The 25,450-nt window shown below is 36.5% G+C and overlaps 1 protein-coding gene across 3 annotated transcripts in view; it reads right to left on the bottom strand.

The window, feature by feature from the left end:
- Positions 1 to 25,450, bottom strand: part of ENAH (ENAH actin regulator) — a 71,466-nt gene that overhangs the window by 6,304 nt on the left and 39,712 nt on the right. Inside the window, exons 3-10 of one of the 3 annotated variants that reach the window (XM_032215366.1) lie at positions 23,415 to 23,592; positions 21,428 to 21,512; positions 16,698 to 17,053; positions 5,557 to 6,318; positions 2,255 to 2,541; positions 1,848 to 1,981; positions 1,484 to 1,538; positions 1,219 to 1,267 (exon numbers count right to left, since the gene is read on the bottom strand). In XM_032215366.1, the coding sequence (XP_032071257.1) occupies positions 1,219 to 1,267; positions 1,484 to 1,538; positions 1,848 to 1,981; positions 2,255 to 2,541; positions 5,557 to 6,318; positions 16,698 to 17,053; positions 21,428 to 21,512; positions 23,415 to 23,592 (1,906 nt within the window). The remainder of the gene's footprint in view (positions 1 to 1,218; positions 1,268 to 1,483; positions 1,539 to 1,847; positions 1,982 to 2,254; positions 2,542 to 5,556; positions 6,319 to 16,697; positions 17,054 to 21,427; positions 21,513 to 23,414; positions 23,593 to 25,450) is intronic. The other 2 variants (XM_032215367.1, XM_032215368.1) reach the window with 2 other exon arrangements.

Raw genomic sequence — 25,450 nt, 5'->3', positions numbered from 1 at the left:
ATATAAAACTGATGATGACTACTAAGATAGTCAATTAAAAGCAACCATGAGTTGCCAACCGACATTAATCCCTATGCCTAGACACTCTTTACAGCTTTTTGGAAAACCATCAGGCAATGGCAAATCTAAACTTTTAGGGAAGGGTGTCCATAGGGCAAGAACAGGGTCAGAAAACTCCTGCTTTCTGAGTTTTCAGGATGATATTTTTCAATGAAGGAATTTGCAAGTGTGTTTCTAATGAGATGTGTAGAAACAATTGGGAAGAAGCAGCTCTGCAAATAACCTTCCCCCATCCATTCTCCTCCAATCATTTCTCTTCCATTAAAACCATCTTCCTTTATTCCTCTTCCTTTTAACCTTTTTCTATTCCCCACATATATTTCTGCTCAGATCAAAAGTCTTGTTTTGTGTATTGATTCAATCAGGTCTTTTTGTTCATTAAGTGGTCCATGCAGGTTTTGTTGCTTGGGCCAGCCTATTTGAAGGACCACTTCTCCTCCATGACATAGAACTAGTACCCCAGATGGGAAGGCAGGATATGTTGTTCGCCCCATCTATTACTGGGACCAAGGAAAAGGGTCTGGTGGGACCATGGAAAAGGGTCTTCTTGCTGGTTGCCCTTTCTCTATGGAATATCATTCCCTCTGAGATATGATCAACCCCCAAATTTGTTTTTTTTCTGAAAGGCCCTGATGACATGGTTTTGTCCTTGAGCTGGGGACCAGGAATGGAGATTGAGTTGATCAAGTATTGATTTGATTTTGTTGCTGCTGCCATTGATGGTGAAGGAGGGGTATGGGGCTTTTATGTTGTGGATTTTTAATATTGTAATCCATCTGGAGTCATTTAGTTTGAATTGGGTGACTATATAGATTTGTCTAATAATAAAATAAATAAATTTTGGGAATGGGCCACCAAACCCAGTTATTGTGTAGATTAAATGGTTCATGCACTGAATGTTTGATAAATACAGAAACTTTTTAATAAATACTTTAAATATGTAAATGCACTGACTTAGAAGGAATACAGATGATGATTCTGCTTTCTTAAACCCAAATGAGCTCTGGACATAAGTTATGTATTTTTTTCTTAAATGAACCATATTAAAAATAAGCATAAATATCTCCCCAACCTCATGATTATTATGATGCAATCTATGTCACATATTTCAAAGTTGTCACCTATGCAAACTCATGTTACACAATTTATACAGCTTACCAGGTGTGCTTGTTGAAGGAGGCTTGGGAGCTAAAGGCTCTGGTTCTTCCTGTTCAATGGGACAAACATAATATTTTACAAACCTGCTTAAATTTGTGACTCAAGGAAAAAGACTCATAATTTCAGAATCAGCATAAAAATCATAATTATAAAATCTCAAGATGTATCAAATATGAAATATAGGTCATATTTTTCAATTACTTATATCAATTTCTTTGATTATAACAATTTAATTGCAGAATTTGCCAGAGTATTTTCAACTTACACTTTTTTCTTCTTTTGTTTCTGTTTCTGATGACCCCTTCTCAGCAATTCTTCTCCTTCAGGTAAGGATGAAAGAGTATTTGGTTACTATCTGCCAATATCTGACTTTCTTATTCATCTGTTCTAAGATAAATACTGATAAAAAAGTGATAAAAGAACAAGTCTAGGTCATATCACAAGACTTGGTGTGATATCACTTTTAGTTCTGTGACAATGTAGCTGGGTTCCAGTTTTGTATAGGGATTAAAGGCACTGGGAGGTAGTGTGTTCTAATCCTGCGTTGTGCAAACCAGCTATGTTATTTGGCCTGTTCATCTCAGCCCTAGGAAGGACATAATGAAAAAACACTATAGTTAAATTCTTACCTTCTTGCAAGTAGAGCACTCATTTCTTCCATTAATCCACTTCCTCCAAGTGGCAGTGGCCCATTTCCACGACTAGTATCTGTTTTGGGTGAAGCAGAATTTGTTCCTCCACTTGGAACAGGAGAATCTTCATTCTATAAGTGATATGCAGAAAAGGAGTGATGACAGTACCATTATTATTGAGAACATATAGTTGACACATCACATTTCAAAATAGCCCAGAAACATTTTTTTAAAAAATAATCTGGATTTGGCTGGAAAAAAACCCACAGCTGCCATTGTATTGTATCTGAACATCACATACTATACTTAACGTGGAGGGTTTATAGCCACTTCTTGCCATTGTGAAAATCTGAAACTAAGATTTTTAAACTGAATTTAAACACTTGAATTTGAATTGTACTTACCCGTGATACTTTTCTTAGTTTGGCTCCAGCAAGAGCAGCAGCCAGTCCTGTTAAAGGTCGATAATCTTCATACATCATTCCCATGGAAAAGCCAGTAGCAGGGAGAGGAGGTGCAGGAGGTGGAAGAGGCACCTGAGTAGGAAGGGGAGGTGGTGGAGGTGGCCCTAAAGATGGAAGAGGTGGAGGAGGTGGTGGTCCAGGGGGAGGTGGGACTGCTGATGGGGACTGAACAGGGCCAGATGGAAGTGGGGGAGGAGGAGGGGGTGCAGGTGGCCCTTGTGTAACACCTGGGGAAAAATACATACACACATATAGAAACCAAATACAGGAATTGCGATATCAAGTAAAATTTAAAAGAACTAATTCTCTATTATTTCAAATGAAAAAAAAAAACTTTATATATCCTAACATGGCTTTCATTAGGAAACTGGTCAATGTCATTTCAGAAAAACATCCAGCCATATTAATTCATATGCTTCAACTAACATAAAAAATTTAGTTTGGAAAAATTGCATTCAAAATTACTTCAATAAAATTATGATGAAAATAATATTTATGTCAAGTGTAACAATGGAAAAGCTTTATTTTTAAACTGAATTACAGTAATATTATAACATAATTTGTTCCTTCTTTGTATACTTAAAAAGTGCATTCTCTGTTCCTCCAATTCTATCACTTAATCTTGTTTTAAATACAAAATACCAGAAAGTAATACCGTATTTTTCCGAGTATAAGATGCACCTTTTTCCCTCAAAAAAGAGGCTGAAAATGTGGGTGTATCTTATACACTGAATCCAGCATTTTTTTGCCTCCCGAAACCCTGCCCCTTCACCAAAATGGCCGAGCATTGCCTTTAGGAGGCTTTCAGAGTGCTCCTGGGGGCTGGGGAGAGCAGAAATGAGCGAAAAACAGGCCGTATTTTGCTCAAATCCCCACCACAGCCTCCAGGAGTACTCTATAAGCCTCCTAAAGGCTGTTTTTAGTTCATTTTTGCTCCATCCCCCCAGGAGCACTCTACAAGCCTCCTAAAGGCAATTCATTCCCTTTTTAAAAGAAAAATAGTCCCATTTTCTCCAAAATGGGCAGTTTTTGGGAAGTCTACAGAGTGGGAAAAATGTTTTTTTTTAATTTGCCTCTTCAAAATCTTGGTGCATCTTATACTCCAGTGTGTCTTATACTCCAAAAAATATGGTATTTCCATTTCCATTCATATTTCATGCTTTTGGGTTTTTCCCAGAAGTATTAATAAAACATATTAATAAAACATATATTAGTGTGTTAAAACATTTCAATCTGTTGATGAAATTATTATTTTCCCCAGCAGCATCAATGAAAACAAAAATATTCTATAATTAGGATATAGTTTTTTTCCTGGAAATATGCATTATCACGTGGGTGTCAAACTTGATTACATCACATGATGCATCATGAAGGCTTTTGCCTTTGCAGAGCCAGGGTGGGCGTGGCCTGCGTGTGATGCATCTGGCCTGGGGGCTGCCAGTTTGACAACCATGCATGATCATAACTCTGTAATAGTTTGCCTAATCTTGAATTATGGCTTATTTGGAAAAAATAGATCCCTTATAATTATCTCAAAAAATAACCTCACATAGTGATATTTACCCGATAGGAATATGATCTTGTATTTCAGATATTTCTCCAAAAAAATCATTAAATGGCAGAAAAAACAAGCACCTGCAAACATTTTGGACATTTCACCATTTCCTTATTTTATTAATTAGAGTTACCAACCTCAAAGGCAAGAAATCCTGAAGATTTATTTTCACCAACAAATATGTATATATGACATTTGTGTACATACATACTGTATTTTTTGGAATATAAGACGCACCTTTTTCTTCCCTAAAAGAGGGTGAAAATTTGGGTGCATCTTATACACTAAATGTAGCCCCACCCACCCACAGGCCCCAACCTCTTGGCCTCTGTCTCCCAGCAATTTACCTCCTTGCAGCAAACAGGGGCTTGCGGAGGCTACAATAGGCTATAGCAATCCCTGCAGCCTGAAATAGCTGATGATAGGGAGAAATTGAAAGTGAAACTTGCTGTTTACTACATGAGGCAAATTGCTGGGAGGCAGAGGCAGATATTTTTTTTCTTGTCCTAATCAGGCTGTTTGCTGAAAGGAGGTAAGTCAATAACTATGAATGCCTATAGAATGTTCAAATTATTAGACTTATTTTTTAAAGACTGCTTTGTTATTTTTCTAGACAGCTTAACAAAATGAAGAAGCTTTTTAAAATAAATGCTTGGTCTGCAGAGGCCCAGTACTATTGTATCTTTTTAAATAGCAGAGAAAACTATACTTCCAGAAAGCACATCAATTTTAACAGCATCTGTACAAGTATAGTCTGAAATGTAACACTACAAGCAGTGTATATTGTCTGTTCTGTTTGCTGTTTGTTGTAAGGAGGGAAATTGCTGGGAGGCAGAGGCAGATATTTTTCCCTTGTTTTCTTCCCCAAAAGCTAAATGCGTCTTATACTCCGAAAAATATGGTACATACATACATACGTGTGTGTGTATATCTGTACTTCCTCTCCAAAATAAAAAGGAGCCATATTAATGAGTATTAATTAAATTTATCTGTAAAAAAGCTCCCCGTTTGTTAAATTAACTGATTCTCCATCCATACAATTCCACAAACACTCACGTAAACAAAAAGAATTTATCTGAAGAAAGCTATGTTTTATAAGCATAAGACTATGTATGTTCACCCTGTGGTAAATCCCATAAAGTTTAATAGTGCTATTTTTTTCTGGGTTATTTTTCGAAATCAGGGTATGAACTCATGGCAGGCAGGCTTCCCATTATATGCACTCTATACAGTGACTAGAACCTTCATACCTGTTCCTTTTTGAAGAGCTTCCTCTACCTCTATTACAATATTTACTGTAAATGTAAAATGGAGTATCAATGGAAAGGCTCTCAAAAGAAACAACAAAGTAAATCTAAACATTTTAAGGAATATTAAAATACCAAAACATCAATTCACTATCAGAATTTTTCATTTAATCAAGTCTTATGTTTACTTTCAGTAAGTCCCTTTCCCACAAATAACAGTTTAGAAACTATTTGAAAAAATACACAAACCATTCTTCCCAAGTGTTTTTCCAAAGTAAGACATTGATAAATTTAACTTTTTGCTAAACTTTGGTTGGATATATGAAGATTAGGACAGCTTTAAAAGTGTTAGTTCTTCAGGATAAATCAAGTTTGGAATGCAAATTAGTTTGAGTGCATTTTTTTTATTAGTTAATTAGTATCAACATCAGAAACCTTACCCTGCTGAGACGTAGGTTCAGCCGGCTGAGAGGCTGTCTGCAAGACTGGCTCAGAAGCAGAGGAGTCTCCCAGCACAGAGTTTAGAGAGTTCTCAACAAAGGCAGGGGGAGCTGCAGAGGGAGAAGGGAGAACACTAGGCTTGGATGAGGGAGCTGAGGCATTAGGGGAGGTTGGAGAAGAAGCTTGAAGTCCAGAGACTGAGAGAGGTTGAAAGGAAGATGGTGGTAGTTGTGCTGGACCTGAGGTAGGTGGTGAAGAAACTGAATAATTTGCCAATTCTGGAAGACCATTAGGTGCAGTAGGGGACATCTGAGATAACTGAACTGTAACAGGAATTGGGAGAACAGGCTTGGGGCCAGTGGCTTTGCCTGGAGGGCTGCTAATCATTACAGGAGGTGAAGGAGGAAGGGGTGCAAAACTAGAAGCTGACCAAGTAGTTGACTTGGTAGTTGGAGGCAAAGAAGGAGGGGGGTTTACAGGTGAAGGTGGTTGAGAATTTTTATTTACTGGACGAGGAACCGTAGCATAATGGGGAAGAACAGGGTGGAAGGCAGAGCCCAAAGATGTAGCAAAACGTGATGCAGGGTGCCTTAGTGGTGGTGTAGGGGGGGAGGAAATTGACTGTGCAGAAGTCACTATAGCATAGTCCGGAGTAGAGTCTGACATTGCTTTAGCATATGAAGGAGGTGGTGCTGAAGGAGGCTGGCAACTGGCATATTCAGGAAGTGAAGGATTATATAGGGAGTTGTCAAAAGATGGAGCTGGACAGAAGATAGCATCAGCAAAGGCAGGATAAAAGGAGAAAGAGAGAGAGAGAAAAAGGGAGCTAATGAAGCAACAAAACCAGCATTCAAACGATATTTACAATGCAGACTATAGTTAGTACCAGAGGATTAGGCACAAGTAAATCACTGTTAGGAGAGTTTATACAGTATCCATTTTTAATTCATTTTTGCCATTCATATTTGCATCAATATTTAAAATTACAACTTTGCTCTATAAAAGAAGCTGCCCTACAGAATATGCTTTCAAACTATAATCATAAAAATTAACTGGTTGGAATTAATTGTAGTGATTTCCTTCATTTATTTATTTACATAGCTGCCTTATATAGCACATAACTCAGGATGATGCACATCAATAGTAATGAATCAATAAAAACCATATAATGAAATGAAATATTAAAAACATAAAAAACAACAACATACAAGCACATAAATGCCAGGGGAAAAAAGTGATCCTATGGAAAATACCAATCCTGGACACTAAATTGGGTGGAGTAATCATGAAGGCACTGCATTGGTGAGAAGTGTGAAGACTGATTGTAAATGGTACTCATTCAGTACCATTCCAACTTTGAAGGGTTGCTGCATGAGTGGACAGTAAACCTGCACAATCAGAATCCAAATCCATGCAGTACTAAGCAATTTTATTTGAAAGATTCCATGAGAAATCCTGCCTGGTTATCAACCCTCACAGGTAAATCTAACAGGAAAAAACAGTAAGATGAACTAATTCTACTTTATTGTAAGACTACATTAACAGAATATTTTAAATCTGTTGCCACTTTTAATTTTTAACTATCTGACTGTTGGAATCCATTCCAGGTGTGTGTGTGCAGGGCGGGTTTTGCCTGCCTGAAACACACACACACACACACAGGGATGGAGAGACATTGTACCAAAAGCATCTTTCTGGCCTAAACGGTCAGGACTCACTATGCAGCCTCATGAACTATGTGAGCCAGCTATTCCCACACCTGCCCCTTTTCCCCCCTATGCCATGCAGCTTGTAACTTTCGATTCCCCGTCTCCCCTCCCTCTGCTAGGTTGTAACTTTCTATTCCTCCTTTGTCCACCCTTTGCCATGATGTGATTTTTCATTAGTTTACTTGTATCATGTGTGATTATATATGCCTTCTGATACGCTCCTTTTTGATGACGCTGTAACTAACTTTTCTAATAAAAGAGGTCTTCGAAGTTCATTCGAACTTCGCTCATCCCGAGGATTTCTGCCTGGTGTTTTCCTTTCAATTCGGCCAAGGACACATGAGCGGCCCTCCAGTGTGGCGACAACGCCGCAACTGGTGACCCCGACGTGATTTGTGGATCGAACACATCTCTTGGCACCCCATTACTCACTCGACTGGAAGAAGTCTCTGCAAACTAGGGCCGGTCGTCTGCGAAGCATCCTCCCTTATTCCTCCACCTTCTGCTGACACTCTTCGACCACTTGTCTACTATCGCTGCTTGCCTGACCTGACGTGGCGAGGACCTGCTGACCTGATTATCTGGGGAAGAGGCTACGCTGCAATCCGACTAAAAGACAAAGTACTTTGGATCCTAGGAAGGCATGTAAGACCATATTTGCCCAAACCACCTACACAAACACAGACGCAGCCTGACTATGACCAACCAGCAAGTACTACAGCTTGAGGCTGTCTCTGTCTCTGACCTGGAAAACAGGGCAGAGCACCCTTCACCCTACCACTCTTGGGTGTCGCATGGAACATTAAACAACGGCATATTTTATCTGCCCAAATGGAGACTCTAGCTAACACCACGATATTTGGACTACAAGCCCTGCAGGCGGAAGTTGACTCTTCAGCTGGAATTTTAACTCAACATAGATTGGCTCTGGATTACTTGTTAAACAAGGAAGGAGGCCTATGTGTTTGGTTGAATGCTACCTGTTGTCATTATTTGAACCAGTCCGGAGACATTGAAACCAGCGTGGAAAAATTACATGACATTGTTCAAACAGTTAGACAAACATATAAGGCCTCGGACTCCTTGTGGGATTGGCTGACCTCTTGGCTACCTAATTTTAGCTGGTTGGGAAATACTGTCAAGACCATTATAACCCTTGTTGCTTTGCTGATACTGTTGTGCTGCTGTATTCAATGTGTACCCTCTTTATTAACTATTTGTAAGAATATACTCTCTAGCTTGGCTCCACAGAAGAATATTCACATTGTCAACCACATGGAGTTACATGAACAGTCAACCCCTTTCATGGGGAAAGATCCCTTCCGCATGCCCAGCGACGAACAGGGAGACGCTGCCTTTAAAAAACAAAAACAGAGGAGATGTTGGAATCCATTCCGGGTGTGTGTGTGCAAGGCGGGTTTTGCCTGCCTGAAACACACACACACACACAGGGATGGAGAGACATTGTACCAAAAACATCTTTCCGGCCTAAACGGTCAGGACTCACTATGCAACCTCATGAACTATGTGAGCCAACTACTCCCACACATGTCCCTTCTCCCCCCTATGCCATGCAGCTTGTAACTTTCGATTCCCCATCTCCCCTCCCTCTGCTAGGTTGTAACTTTCTATTCCTCCTTTGCCCACCCTTTGCCATGATGTGATTTTCTATTGGTTTATTTGTAGAATGCTGTGAACTTTTCATTAGTTTACTTGTATCATGTGTGATTATATATGCCTTCTGATACGCTCCTTTTTGATGGCGCTGTAACTAACTTTTCTAATAAAAGAGGTCTTCGAAGTTCATTCGAAGTTCGCTCATCCCGAGGATTTCTGCCTGGTGTTTTCCTTTCAATTCGACCAAGGATACATGAGCGGCCTTCCAGTGTGGCGACAACGCCGTATCTGACCAATAAGAGAGGGCCCTTCCTAAATCTCTGACAATTAAACCAGTACTCCTCCCTCTCTTGTCTGATTGTCTCTTCCCCTCATTTCCCAAGATCATCCACACATTACACTGGTATACTGGTCATCACAGGGGTGGGTTTCAACCAGTTCGCAGTGGTCCCTGCGAACCGGTTGGTCGGCGAACCCGGAAGTAAGTAACTTCCGGGAACGGCGAAGGGCGCGCCCGCCCACCCGTGGTCCTTACCCAGTTTTGACGAGTTCTGCGCTTCCACGCATGCGCTGGATGCATACAGCGCCTGCGCGATCCTCCAGGAGCAGCTGGAGCATCGTGCAGACGCTAGTACGCATGCGTGCGCAGACGCTAGTACACATGCGTGCACCGCGCGCATGCACAAGGACGCCACCGGCCCCATTCCAACCGAACCGGTTGGAACGGGGCGAGAAACCCACCCCTGGGTCATCAGCATGGAATTGAGTCATCTTAAATAGAGCTGTTGGATGGCAATCAGTGGGTGCAGATTAAGAGTAGCAAAATATCTCTGTTATGCTGCTCACTGTTTTGTACCACAGTGTAGTACTTAACAAAGACTCTTACCTATATATATGTTCAGAATAATAATTATTTTTTCTAGCATTGTTCTAGAACTCTACTCTTCCATGTCATTTCATGGAATGCTTCTGAGAATCAGCTGGCTAAGACACACTCATTCTAAGTAGTGACTAAGGCCTTAGTTAAACAATATATCAGGAATACTGCCTTGTGCCCTCTGAAATGTAACTAGGTCCATCAGATATTCAAACTGACCCAGATGTATAAATCCCACCTCCTTATAGGGAAAGTAGATGACAAAAATTCCAAAGAGTTATTTGTTCATAACAAGAGACAAACAGAAACACTTCCAAATTTCAGATCATATCGCCATTGACTTGATATTAAAATGGATCCACAATGTATTTAGTCATTGATGAACTAAACAGTATATGGTTGCTGTTGTGGCCTAGCAGGAGCCGTTGGAACTGCCACCAGACTCCGACAGCGAGGGGCCCTATGAGTCGGCTTTGGAGGATGTGGAGGACCCTGGACAGGGTTCCGACTCCGAGCAGGGCACAGAGAGGCTGGTTGGCCACCAGGAGGCGCCCTGAGCCTTGGACCAGTGGGGAGGAGATAAGGGAGTTGTTCCTAGATGCACCAGAGAGCTAATAGGCGTCAGGAACAATTACGCAATTACAGGAGATAATTGCACTCAGCTGGTGGTCATTAGGCTCCTCTCCAGACTATAAAAGGACTGCTTGTGCACACATCCCTTTTGCAGAAGTCAACGCAGGAACTAATGTTGGAGAACATTATTGTGAGCTTGGCAGGCTGGATTGGTGCCATGGCTTATCTGTGCTGGATTGCTGCCCAAGCTTGTCTGTGCCTGTTTGCTGCAAAGGACCTGTCTGTCTGTTAATTAAATGCCGTAACTTATCTTTGGCTCGGAATGTGTGGGTGTGGGACAAGGGGGGTCAGAACAGGTTGCTATGGTGGTCATGAAGTCTTGAGCCACTCCGGTGCCAAAGGATGGCAAAATAAATTCCCCAGAACCATAGGCCTGGCACATTCTATCACCAGCCCAACAACTGAATTGAGCAGTTCAAACAAGTATATTGCAGAAATTACATCTATTTCCTAACCTCATAAATAAGATATTTAGATAACTATAAGTAGTTATATAGGGGGCAATGCCTCTGAAAGCAATAAAAGTCTCCTGGACAGCAGCCATTCTTTCATCCATGGCCTTGAACTAAAGCTGATGCTTGCATCCAAGGGAGACATGTTTATAAAGCAGGATGACCTCTTCCTATGATCCTCAAGTTTCTGTAATTCAAACAAGATTGGCCCTCTCCTTCAAAATAAGATATTGAATGAGAGGCTTATTATTAGTCAATCTGATAGTAAGCAGCAGTAGACTGAGACAAGACCAAGAAGCTAATGGCCAGGTCTTGGGGTTCATAACATGGAACCAGAAGACAGAAATGGTACATTACACCAAGGGTGCTTTCTCCATGAACAGCCCACTGCCAGTCTCCTACCATGTTTCAACTATCATCCTAGGTCAGACCTTAATATAATCTTATCTACCAGACTTTGATTTAGTTTAAAAAATGAAGCATGCAGGAGCAACTGCGCCTTTTTGCAGCCACAACTACTTTCAAAACTTTCAGGACTGCACAATTGCAGCAAAAATCCACAATGCCAGTAACCATAGAAACATGGAAAACTATTATTCTGTTTACATTTATCTCAGAAAGGTTAGGGGGTTATGTTCCAAAACAACTTCTGAATCAAGATAATGCAACTGTACTGCAATAGTGCTAAAATATTTGTAAGCCTTTTTGAATTTTCCATAGTTTTGCATAAATTTGAGCTAAACATGATCATTTATCTATATTTTAAGTGTGTAGAAGTGGTCATATTTGGTTCACATTCAGCTTTTGCGATAGAGAGAATTCAATTGAGCAAATGAGTCAAAAACATTACACCTATTCACTGATTTATTAAGGAAAATGACCCAAAGCTATACATTTTTATGTGGTAAAAGTATGTGAACCCCTAGATTATCAGTTCACTTGAAGGAGAAATTAGAGTCGGATGATTGATTCAATTGGATAATAATCAGACTGAACAATGGTGTACATGGTAGGGTTGCAAGGAGAAAGCCACTATTCTCCAAAAAGAACATAGCTGCCACCTACACTTTGCAAAACACTATATGGATAAGTCAGAAAGCTTCTGGAAGAATGTTCTGTGGATGAATGAGACCAAAATAGAACTTTTGGGCTTCAATGAAAAATGTTGTTTGTCAAAAGTAAACACAGTATTCCAGCCATGGAATCTTATCCCATCTTTGAAACATGGTGTGGTAACATCATGAATTGGGACAGCTATGTTGCCTCTGAAGTAGGATGGCTTGCCATCATCAATGAAACTATGAATTCTAAATTGTAGCAATAAATTCTAGAGGAAAATGACAGGGTATCAGTCTGTAAATTGAAGCTCAAGGCAAAGTGGGTCATGTAGCAAGACAACAACTTAAAATATGCAAGACCTATGACCAAAAAATGGTTAAAGCATATGAAAGTTAATGGTTTAAAATGTTAACCTTAATCCTATAGAAATATTATGGAAGGACCTAAAGCAGGCACTTCACACAGTGAAACCCACTATCTCCTCCCTGAATTGCAGCAGTTCTGTGAATAGAAATAGGCTAAAATTCCTCTAAGCCAATGTGCAGAGCTAATCACCAATTATCAGAAACATTTAGTTGCATTTATTTATTGCTGCCCAAGGGAGATATATCAGTTCCTGAAAGCAAAGGCTCACATTATTTTGCCGCACACAAATATTTGGATAATTTTCCTCAGTGAACTAGTATAATGTTTTTGACTGATTTGTTTAAGTGGATTCTCTCTATATAATTTTAGCAGTTGTGTGGAAAACAGATTGTGCTTTTTGCAAAAACACTAAAAAATCAAAAAAGTTCACAAACTTTTAAGCATCACCATACCTATTCAGAAGTAAATCTCACTGAGTCCAATGGAACTTTCTCTCAGATATCTACAAAAAATAAAGGCTCCTTTAGGATGTCACTTCCTAGTAAATATAGTAAACATGTCCATCTGGTTTACTTGGTAACAACATGACACAAATGATTTACTATTGCCTTTCCTCTAGACAAGATTTCCCAATCTGTCCTAAAGTTCTGTTCTTCCCAATGGTCTATCGTCCAGCTTCTAACAAGCTTTTAGCTTTCTTGGCTTTTTAAAATCAGACAAGGTTGGCTAAGGGTGGCCCACTATTATAGACTTGTGATGGCAAACATATGGCACACATGCCCAAAGTGGCACATGGAGCCATGTTGCCTGGCATGTGTGGCATTGTTCATTCTTCTTCTGGGTTTCTGGTGCGCAAACGCACACAACGATTATCTGGCTTTTGTGCGTGTGGCAGTGCCGGAACCCGGAAGAACTGGTCTTCCATTTTCTGCCATGAGCATGTGTGCTGCCAGTTGATTGGTGAATGCACATGCACAGCATTAACCAGAAGACTTGCCAGCTGGTGCACATGTGCATGCCAGAAACCAGAAATTCATTTTATGGCGCACACATGCCCCCTCTTCCTGGTTGCAGCCCAGATGAAATACTCCCTTTTTGACACTTGATGCTGCTCCCGCGCGCACTCCCTTTTTGGCACTCATTGCTGAAATGGTTCGCAATCTCTGCTATACTCCATACCAAATTGCTGCTAAAATCTCAGATTTCCTTTAAAGAAAGTAGATATCACGTTTCAAATAAATAATCTATGACAAGCATAAAAAATGAAAGCATTCTTCCTGAAATGAGTAGCTAGGACAGGAAATACAGTAGGGCAAAGAAACTGCTGCAAATTCAAAATGTAAAATAGTGTAGGTCTGCTTGTCAGGGTTGAGAAGACTTTTTAGATTAAAAGGCAGGAAGTATGTTTTTTCCAAAATAACTGATTGTTTTAAGCAGTTGATATTCCTGAATAATGAGTAATAAGTGTGGGAAGTGAAGCTAGAAAAATATTGTAAGCTAATAATAGCCATTTGCAAAGTTGCACAAATTAATCATAGTTTACTACAAAATGCTATAAGGCAATAGACTACATGTTTAGATTCATGATCTATAGTACAATGAGAATGAACTTGATATGACTTATTCTCCAGGTTTACAATCATGTGAAAAAAATAAATATATCCCATTGAATGTTTCAACATATTTTAATATACAGATATTTGATCATTTCAACAATATTGATAAAGGAGATATAAGAGAACAAACGTTACGTACCAATTTCACTTTGTATAATTTACACCATTGCCTAATTTAAATAAACATGCAGGTAATTTTTGTGTGTGAACAAAGTAAATATTCCCCCACAAACATTTATCCCTAGCTCACAGAGCTAAAATTAGAATCAAGTGCACTAGGATCAGGTACAAATTATATTAGGAAATCATTAGAGAGGGTCTAGACAAACCTACAGTAGAATCATAATGCTAGAAGGGACCTTGGAGATTTTCTAGTCCAATACACACAGGAGATCTTATATCATCCCAGTCAAAAGGTTGCCAGTCTATCTCTGAAAACCTACAGTGATGGAGCACCTATAGTTTCAGGAAGCAAGTTATTCCATTGTTTGGTATATAAGAATTTTTTTTTTTTACTTCTAGGATGGATCTTTCTTTAACAAGTTTCATCCCATTATTTGTTGTCTGCTATTTGGTGCTTTGGAGAATAAGTCAATCCCCTATTCTCTGTGATAGTCGACAGAGCTATAAAGCATAGTGGTGTAAATGTTATGATTTGGGTATGCTATGCTGTTTCAGCACCTGAGCAGCTCATTATTATGGAATCTACTATGAATCCTTCATTATATCAGAGGGTGCTCGAGGATGTGAGAGCAACTAAAAGAGGACATTGCAAGATAACAATGGCCCTAAATATTCTTATAAATCCACCATGGAATGGCAGGAAAAAAGACAAAGAAATAGAGGGTTCTCCCATTAAGATTCTATAGTGTGCATGCAAGAAACATGACACAGTTGGGGAAAAAATTCTGCATGGAGGAGTGGGGAAAAATTTATCCCAGTCAACGTCAGAGACAGGCAGTTGTAAGAAATGCCCACTTGAATTTTTTTCCTGTCAGAGAAGCAATACTAGTTGTTAGAACCAAGAGTTTACAGTACTTACTTTTTCCACATAATTAAATGATGTACCTGTAAATTTTTGTTGAATGATTGCAAAGTCAATTTTTCAGTTTTTTTGTTCAATTATTTCACCCCTATCTTTATATACTGTTTGGATGAAAACAACATATTGATATATTCACATATGTTAAAAAATAAAAAAAATAAATGGGGTGTACTTAGTTCTTCACATGACTGTATATTCAGAGATATTCATGGTAACAGCAAAAAAAACTCTGATTCTGTTAAGATTTATAACTGTCAAAATGAGCAAACAGTCATCCAAACATTGTGTTTTATTTTAGCTGTGGCTTTTAATTAGTTTTCACAATAGCTAGCTACTGGAGCTATTCTTATCATTCTAAAATGTGCATTCAATTTTGCACCACATAAATCCCTGAGCCATTCAACTTCAAAGGAAAATTCACACACACATATGCTTCTGTTGAAAACTGAAAATAGTTTTACACTGCAGATTTCTACAATAATTTTCTGAAATAGAAAGCTTTGAAAACATGCAATCTGCATAGTTTAATTTTTTGTTTACATAAAACATGTAATAATCAACTATGCACTGACAATACTGTCTACATGTCATACTTAACAAAATATCTATATAGCTGCCAAAAGATTTAAGAAAAAATCTTCATGTGATCAGCCTAATAACATTATTAAACTCTCATGCTGCTCATGCAATTACAGACAACTAACTGTTAAAAGTTATCTTTTGTTATCAAATTAGTGAATAAAACAGCTAGAGAATATAGCTACTAAATACATAGTATATATAGTTTCAGCTTGGTTTATAATTCATATTGCCTCATACAAGCTATGCTTCCCCTGTACATCCAGTTGATTTGAAAATAACTTCAATCATATGTTTCTCCTCTAGGCCCTGAAACTACATTGCCCAGACTGAAAGCTGCAAGTGGCTACCTTTTATTTGGGCATGAAAATGAGAAAAGGAATAGAAAAGCATAAACAAAGAGACAAGAACAAGAAGCCAGTAACAGAAATAAAACACTTGAAATGAAACAAAGCAAAAGATCTTAAATTCTGGCAATAGGATTAGTGCTAGTAACAGGACTACTGATTAGCAAAAACAAGGATTTATAGACGCTTTTGAAGGACAAGGTACAGATATTTTAGAACAAAGTGAATATTTACTTTCTAGTCTTACTGGAATTGTATCAGCACAGTAACCATGAAATTGTCCAAGTGTCATGTTTTCTTTTTTTCATAAGATTTTTCTAATTGCATGCCTCTGATTGTTTAATATATATAGAATGAAGCCAGAAAATTTGTGTTTATATTAACGAGATTTTTTTTTTTGCAAAATTGACTATTTATAAGAAATAAATTTGGAGAACATTGAAAACTGACACAATGCAAATACTTATAATTTTAATTCCCCAAGCAAAATAACAGCTCCTTCTCATTAATTAATCCTAATTCATTCTAAAGCACAGAATCTATAATTTTTGTGCAAAAAAGGTGAGACTAGCTTATTAAGTGAAAAGACTACTTGCTTACTAATTAACATTAAATAAGCATTTTTAAAGATATGACAATCCCTCCAGATACTTTACATTAAAACTCAATATGAATATAGTCACACTGACACACTTTATATTCCAAAAGCAGAATAAATTCAGTCTGAATATAGCTGCTTTTGTTAATTAGGTAATTTACAAGTAATTGGGAAATAATTTTAATCTTTGTCAAGCCAAGCTAATCAGAAAATCTGTATTTTAAAAATTTTGAAATTCTTACCAGCACTTGATAGTTTCCTCTCTCGTTCCCATTCCAGCTGCTCTCTTTCTAGTTGGTCTTGCCGCTCTCTTTCCTGTTTTTCCCATTCCAATCTCTCCCGCTCTTGTCTTTCCCGTTCTTGCCGCTCTCTTTCTAGGCGCTCTTGCCATTCTCGTTCTCGTCTTTCTCTCTCCTGACGTTCCCTCTCCAGTTGCTCCTGTTCTAATCGTTCTCGTTCCAGTCTTTCCTTTTCTAGCCTTTCTCGTTCTAGCCTCTCTCGCTCTAGTCTGTCTCGTTCCAGCCTTTCACGTTCCATTCTGTCCCGTTCCATCCTTTCCCTTTCCAATTCTTTTTGTCGTTGTTGTTCCTGCAATTGCCTAAAATAAAAATAAAAAAATAAGAAGAGTTAAATGAAGTATTTAAGTCAGAATAAAAGAAACTTGGTCATTAGTTTTTAAATACACAGGATGTTATGATAAAAGATTTGGTCTTCTATACCACAGTATTACTTAATTTACTATTTAGCTTGGTTTTTGATACAAAATTTATTAGTTAATGTAAATAGTATTCTGCTGCTATTTCCATAATATCTATGGACAGATGTTTGTCCACACAATTCAGTTGAAATTTTCATCAATCATATCTGCAATACTCAAAACGTCTCAGTAGGATAATGGATCTTCAGTAAATAGAACAAAATTCCAATTTAAACAGTCCTATTTTAAGGCTGGAGTACTATGAACAACTTCCATCTTAGAGGATTTATTTGTAGAAAGCCTCTGGACACCCCACAGAATAGCAGAGTCCAAATGATATGGCAGAATGGAACATACTTAAGTCCTAATTCCATATGCTTGTCAAAATATTTAAACACATGTTTGAAAAGAACATTTTTCCATGTTTCAAATTCTTTTTATTAGCTTATCAAAATATATAATACAAAGAAAAATGAAAATAATAAGAAACTAGAGGAAGAAAAAGGGAAGAGGAGAGTGTAGGGTTGTGGAGGGGGAGAAAGAAAAGGTGTGGACATCCAACTCTTTTTACCACAATATAAGATAACAACATTACAGCTTCAATGTCAGAAGCCTCAAGTCTCAAAAATGGTGAAGATCTCCAAAAAACAGTAACATGTGGCTAAAAAGAGCCTCTTTTACCTTAATAAAGATAATAATCTTATAAAACAATTAAGAAATGAAAGGCACGACTTATTGTCCATTTGATAAATGGCTGCTTTTTTAACAGTAAAGTAATTGCAGCTCCGCTCATAGCTCACACTGGCTGCTCTGAAGTACAACTACTGAGGCTTCCTGCAGACCACTGCTATATGGAGAATCTTGTGAGGTGATTCTAGGACTCTCCTTAACCCAGGAAAAATATATAAATAAAAGGAACATGGTTCCCTTGAGAAGCTTCAATCCAGAGGGAAGTCCCCTGTGACTGGGCAGTCAGCCATGTTCATGACTTCATATTCATGTTCAAAAACAGCTTTAAGGAGAACAGAGCTGAAGCATATTGTATTTTAAAATGTAATGGTTAAGCCAAAACATGAGAAATGCAAAATTCTATAATATGTCACAGTCCAAGTGATCTTGTACTGTACTGTGGTTTTTTCATTGTTTGAGATTTTTTTTAAAGTTGTAAATACTTTGTAGCTATCCAGGAAGACAGCTGCTTTGAAGCATGGTGTACCAGATAATAATAAACGAAAACAATGATAATAACTTGCCTTCAAGATTCTAAATAACATAAAAAATCCAGTCTCTCTCTCTCCCCCCTCTCTCCCCAAATAAAAGAGCAAATGTGGAAATTATCTGTCTTTCATTTAAAGTGTTTATACATTGTAAAGCAATAATTTAAGCTTCTTGGAGTGAAAAAAATAAATAACTACATCATGGAAAGTTAGAAAAAGATTTAAACAAAGCTTTGAATGTTAATGCTACATATAATCCTTTGGAACCAAATACTTTTAGATCTGGTAACTTGTGCTATATGTGTTCAAGTATTGAGTATTCCTTAAAGCAAATATATTGGGAACATGACAAAAACTAGTTAACTGCTGACTTTTTTGAAATAGATGAAACAAAGTAATGTAATGTCTCGCATAAGAGATTCTGTAAGGATGATCAATGCTTTAATTCTTAATATTCAGAGCTTTACTTAGACTTACATATTCAACAAATGTAGATATATCTATGGAGTAGATAGATGATTTAATTTTTTTTTGTAAATCTTCCCAAGATTTTAGAGCACATTTAAAGGATTTAGTCATATCTTTAGCTCTGCAGGAAATATTTTATACTTTTGAAATAATAAAAACCCGAAATGCTACAGGGTTGGAAAGTAGTTTTATCAAGTGGGGTGGGTGGGAAGAAGATTATCCTATTTTGTTAACAGTGATATACTGAAACTTTAAATAAAGGTATTCTGCTTTTATGTTATAATAAGGCTTATTCAGTGGTCATTCTAAAAAAGGGAAAAAAAGATATTTTGAATTGTGCAAGTTAATATTTGATGCTATTGTTAAATTGTCAGATTTTGACAAATTTTACAGAAGGTACAGCCTTCAAAAATTCATCCAGCACAATCTGGTTTAATGAAAGCTTCTGATAACATTAGATTACTGGTAACTGTTAACAAAGCATTGTATCCTGAAAATAATGAAATAGCCTATTTGCTTTGAAGGACTTTCATATGGTGTTCTGTCAACGAGCAATTGTTTTTTCTGCAAATTCAGAGATAATAAATATCAAAGATTTACCTGTCTTAAAGTTTAATAATATACACATACATACATACATACATACATACAATTATTTGTATAAAAATGCAAAATTCAGAGATATTGCGTAATATCTGCCAATTACACAAAAGGTTGTGTACAAATTTAATTTCTCAGACTCATAATCAAGAAATACATTACAAAAAATAAGAGGAAAAAAAACACAAGCAAGCTTTTTAAAAAGGTGGGTGCTATTCAAAACCTTAAACCTAAAATCACAGGCACTCTCTCAGCTATAAAAAGAAGGAAATGGCAAATCAGTTCCAAAATCTTGCCACAAAAACTTCAAGGACTAGTTCAGGAAATTACCAGAAGTTCCACTGATTCAAAAGTACCCCACAAAGGGGGGGGGGGGGTCAAAGTCAGTCTTGTGACTGATAATGTAAATTCACAATTTTAATCTACTATCATTATCAGATTATACTTAATGTCCAAGGATAAGGAACAAGACTTGCTCCCTGCTTCCACCTCGAAATGTAACAGCTCTGTAAACAATGTTGAGCTAAGTATAGATAAATATTTTCAATATATCCTTTTAAACATAGCCTTTAATCCAGGGTCCCTAGCCTCTGGGCCCACTACTGTGCTGTGGCCCATTGGAAACCAGGCTCCCACCACTGCCGGTTCACACAGCTGAAAAGTTTGGGGACTGCCATTTTAAACATCACTTAATCAGCATCATTGCTTTTTTGAAACTGTTCATTTTCTGACTTTTTTATAGCAAACTGCAAGCTAACAGCAGAATTCGGTAAGAGGAAGACAGAACAGAGAACAATGACCAAAAAAAATGTGTTCACAAATATCATGTGCTATATCATGAATATATCCTGTAAATAAGCAACCCTGATCCTGAATCAAAGACTATCAAAGGAATAAAAGACAACTAATTTTCTAGAAATGAGTAAAATTTGTGAAAAATCTAATAGAAATTACAAATTAATTATGTAACAACACAAAACACGATTACTTATGAGTGATATGGTTGTAAAAAAAGACATATTTTGCACTACAATAATTATTTTGTGCCCCTAGATATTACCTAGCAGAAGAGGATATGTTGTAATGGAATGTGATGAATGCATGACTATATTTTCTATTTATTATTTTAGTTTTTTTATATTATGAATGGGTTTGTTATTTGATTGCTAATTGCCTGGAATCTTTAATAAGGGTAGCATACAAATAAAGTAAATAAAGAAACTAGTGCCTAAATCATAATAATTAATAGTTTAATTTTGTTTCAGTGAGCACTACAACTTTTTAATTAAAAGATTAATTTGACTGCATATACTCAGTAAAAACGATTTCTGGGTAGAGGGGTGAAGAAAAAGAAGAAGATAAAAAATTATATACACTTTAACTGGTATCAAAATTTCTCTCAAGACTATAGTTGCACTTCTCCTTTGTCGTTCTTTAATTCCAGTGATTCAAAATGTCTACTACTTTAAGATGGATAACAGCTTGATATATTACCAGATCATAATGAAGTGATGTCCTCATTATTGTATTGATCATTAGAGAAAAAGGCAACTATTGTGAATATCCTGCTGCTCTCACTAATTCCAAAAGAAAGCTGCAACAAATTATTTGGACATATTGCAAAGAAACGACATTGAGGAAATTATCTGCCACCTCTCTCCTAGATGGAACTTCAAGATTTGGTAGAAGACAAAAGGATCATTACCACTGTCATACTGGAGCTGTAACACCATTGCAGATTCACTAAATTTCACACAGAATTTCATACCATTTTTATCTAAAATACTTGTGAAGAGAAGAGATATTTTCAGAAACTTTTGCTTTATTATTAAATTATTTACTTTTTTCATAAATGACCATTACATGGCCAATCGGAGAAGACCATTACAAAGTTTCTGGAAAACAACAAAAATTGTTAAATTTCAATAAAAACATTTAACTATCACCATAATTATTATAATAGTTGTATCCTTTTAAAAACTCAACTAACCGTCTCTGGCTTTCCAAATCTTCTTGTGCTGGGCCATTTTGCACTTGTGGGGGAATTTGTGCATTTTGTCGAGGCAACGTTGGACCTGAGGAAAATTAGGTTATAATTTAAATTTTATTACAATATCATTTGTAAAGATCCATTTTATGAAAAAAAAAAAGTTCCATCAGATTTTGACCTACTAATGTGTTATTTCTGATAATTTTAAATAAAACCATATTCAGCTCACCAAATTTAGCATCATTATAAAACTGTATCTTTGGGCAAGCAAAGTTTGAAGTCAAGTATTCACCTAAATAAAATGCTGTTAGAAGGGAGAAGGAAGTATGATTGCCAGAAGAATCAGTAAAAATTTCTAAAGGCAGATAAGGATACATTGCTTTTATTAGTATCACAAAACCGAATAAAAGCCTGCACCTCTCCCCTTTATTAACAGATGAACTCATTCAAGGAAAAATACCACAGTAGGCCAAACTTGCAGACATACACAGATTTGCATTTCAAGTTATAAACATCAAATGGTCAAATTTGTTGACCATTGTTTAAGAATCTAGTTGGATGATACGGAAAATGGAATAACATATTTTATGTAATCGATTTAAAATAAACAAATCACAATACATGTCACGACCATGCCATAGTCATAATGGAAACTAAACAAAAATTGCCTCCAGATATGCCTTTCAAGGGCCAAATATTTTTCAACAAAGTGTTCTTTGTTTCCAGAGACAGTAATAAACTTACAAATTTAAAAATTTGGAATGTTGAATAAAACCGTCTATTTTTCTCCAAACAATGGAAACATCTCCTTACCTCATCCACTAGACTTGTAGAATTTTGATGATTTTAAAATTGAAGGCTGCCCCATGCTCCAGTTCACATGGACTATAGTCGACATGTAAGTTAGGGCAATTTGAGACACACACACACACCCAACATTACTGAACTTAAAACCATCAGCAGCTGTAGCTGCTGCAAACAATGATATAAGATGCTAGAAATTATTGTGGTTCACTATGGTGACTGCCTGATCTATTATCTCAGTCCCCTCCCAATTTTGAAGCTTTCTGTTAATTTCAAAATGTTTGGTAATGTGTAATATTGTTAGTATCTTCTTCTTAGTTCACAGTTCTTTAAGAAGGAGATAATGATCCAAAATCATCCTGACAGGAAAAAAAACTCTACTCCTGCTTCACTGACTTTCTGAAGAAAGAAAACAATAAGAAGCTGTAGCTGCAACTAAAGCAAGCTGAATCTGTATCTAAGTTAAAAGTCCCAGTCTCCAAGGAACTTCAAAAAGCTATTTTAACTCTAGATTCCTCTGAAGATACAGAGACCCCAGAGAATCCATCTACTTTGGATGTGCTTGTAATTTTAAATCTGCTTTCTCATGATTTGAAGCAATTAAAAATTTATATAGATGCTCTTAATATGTCTTTTGAGACATAGTTTCTTCCTCTTAGATAAGAATGTGCTGGAGCTTCAAGAAACAGAAACTGGCTCTCATGAATACTGATTAAATCAACCTGAATTTGCTGATAAGTAGTACATCAAAGTTTTTGATAGGCTGTAGAAAAGAAATAAAGCTACCCAGAATGAATTATCCTATTTACTGATTTCTGAAGCAGAACTAATGTACATTGTTAATGTTCTTTATGATACCAAATCAAATCAATCTTGAATATTTGTTGAATCTAGGTAGGCCATATCTGCCTACATAATTAAATTTTTCTAACTATAATTGTCTCCAATAAGGAAAGCATAAAAAGGAGAAAGTAATAATGGTGAAATAGTTAGGTTTATTATTTTCCTTATGGAATTTCATATAGAATATGATGCATAGAGTACAGGGAACATCTCATTTTGAAAATATATACTTTCAGGTATAAATCACAGTTTATATCACCATCAGAAAGTTAAAAGTTTATATTACAGATATGAAATACACAAACAGAATATAGAAATGATATAGAAATAGTAACCTTACCAGAGTCTTGTGAATTTAACACTTCTAAGGCATGCATCATGGCACTTGCAAAGACATTGGCATCTTCTTTGCTGCCAAAGTTGAGACCATATACTTGTCTAGCATCCCTCCACTGATGAAAAGTCTGTGTTGCTTGATTGTATTTTAATCCTTTTGGAATGGCACAATTGATTACCACCTAAACAAGCAATGGAAAAGTTATGCCCTAGTTGTGTTTATTATGATGCACACAATTTTATCTTCTTGTTCCAAAACAATTAAATGGATTTAGTTTTATAGTTGAAAACGCTAAAATAACGTAATGATATTTTAGTATACAATCTTCCAAATAATTGCTAAACATAAATATTTAACTATAATTACAAAAAGGATGAGATAAATCATAAAAGACAAAGTCCATATGCTGAAGATAATAGAAAAAGTCTAGATCTGCATAAGATGCTGAAAGTTGATTGCAAGAGGTCCCATCCCTGCATAGTGAAAGTTACCTATTTTAATTTACATTTGTACTGCATTTTTACTATAAAATATTATTCTGTATTTTACTAGTTTTTAAAAACTCTTGTCTTATTTTTAACTTCTGATGGAAAATTTCTATTTTTCTAACTAACTACTTTTTATTGTGGGAAATTTTATCTCAATTTTTTTCTATGGTCATTCTGTTATGGTACACTTACTTCTTATCTTACTCTTATCCTTGAGAATGAAACGGTTTATGCTTTTGTCATGAAGGCTGAACTTCCAAAGAGTTTTGGACTATATTAAAATGTAAACTACAATAATTCAAGGATTTTGAATAGTACACATAATATATTTACAATGGCTACAAAAAAAGAGATAAAGCCCTTTGGGAAGCCTCTGAAAAAATGCTTTTAAACTTACAAGCTCTAATTGAAAACTCAGATAAAAGTTTGATAAACTAACAAAGGTTTTAAATCTACCATAGGACAACACCCAGATACAAATAACAGCAACTGAATTCAATTCACAATCAAATGGGCTGGAACCTAATCTGTTGTTGGGAATTGTGAAGGAAAAGGAGGCTGGTTTGAAAACTGCAAGCTTAGTGGAAAAGGCTGAAATATTACAGATCTTTGAAGATCTTTTGCATACAAAAAATTCAGAGATGACAGAACTGATTAGTGATGCACTAGACTTTCTTAAGATAGATGGAGTTTGGAGAGTGGATATATTATATTTAATCAGAAACCAATTGACAAGAGATGCTATGTTTTTATTTATAGGAAGCTTTTCTGAACAACAAATGCCGTGGAGGTACTTCTAATAGAGAAATCTGGGGGATGGGAATGAGAAGCAGTTGTTGGAAAAGATACCAATCCAAATCTTAAGGGAACTTTTTATTATTAAGAAGCAAACGAGGATATTTGCTACTGGATGGATCAGAGATAAGGATTGTGATTTGTGGTAGATAATAATAAAATGTCAACAGTGAGTTTGGTGTTTGACTTTGCTATTAGTTTACCTGTTAACTACCTTTTTAATATACAGTAGATAGCCAACTAGTCAAATTGGTTGCAAACAGACGTAGAAGTTTATAAATTGTGGGCCTGCTTCACAAGAGAGGAAATTATTATTGCTGCAATATACTTATCTGTATTCAACTGGGGGGACAATATAGGTATAGGTGTCTTTGTCTTTTTTTCTTTTCAAATGCACATTTTAATGTTTTGTTTAGCTTTGTTTTGTTTTTGTAAGATTTCTTTTTTTCCCTTTTTCTCTGGAGTTTGTATTCTAACTTTTTGAATAAAATAAAACATTTATGGGGGGGAGAAATACATCACAAAGTTGTACTGGAAAGTGCAAAGAAAGCCTTGGAAATGTAATACAGATGACATGGTAGGGGTCTATATCTACAAAGAATAGGATCATATCAATAATTGTTTTCTCTGTGCCAGTGTGCCACTCTATGGAAACAAAACTGAACTTTGAAGGAGCAGGATAGAAAGATTATTAATGCTTTTGAAGTTTGGTGTTGGGGAAGATCTACACAAGGGACAGCAAAATAAACTAATTAT

Source organism: Thamnophis elegans, chromosome 4 (assembly GCF_009769535.1).
Source record: "Thamnophis elegans isolate rThaEle1 chromosome 4, rThaEle1.pri, whole genome shotgun sequence".
Lineage (NCBI taxonomy): Eukaryota > Metazoa > Chordata > Lepidosauria > Squamata > Colubridae > Thamnophis > Thamnophis elegans.
This window is presented reverse-complemented; position numbering and strand designations above follow the sequence as displayed.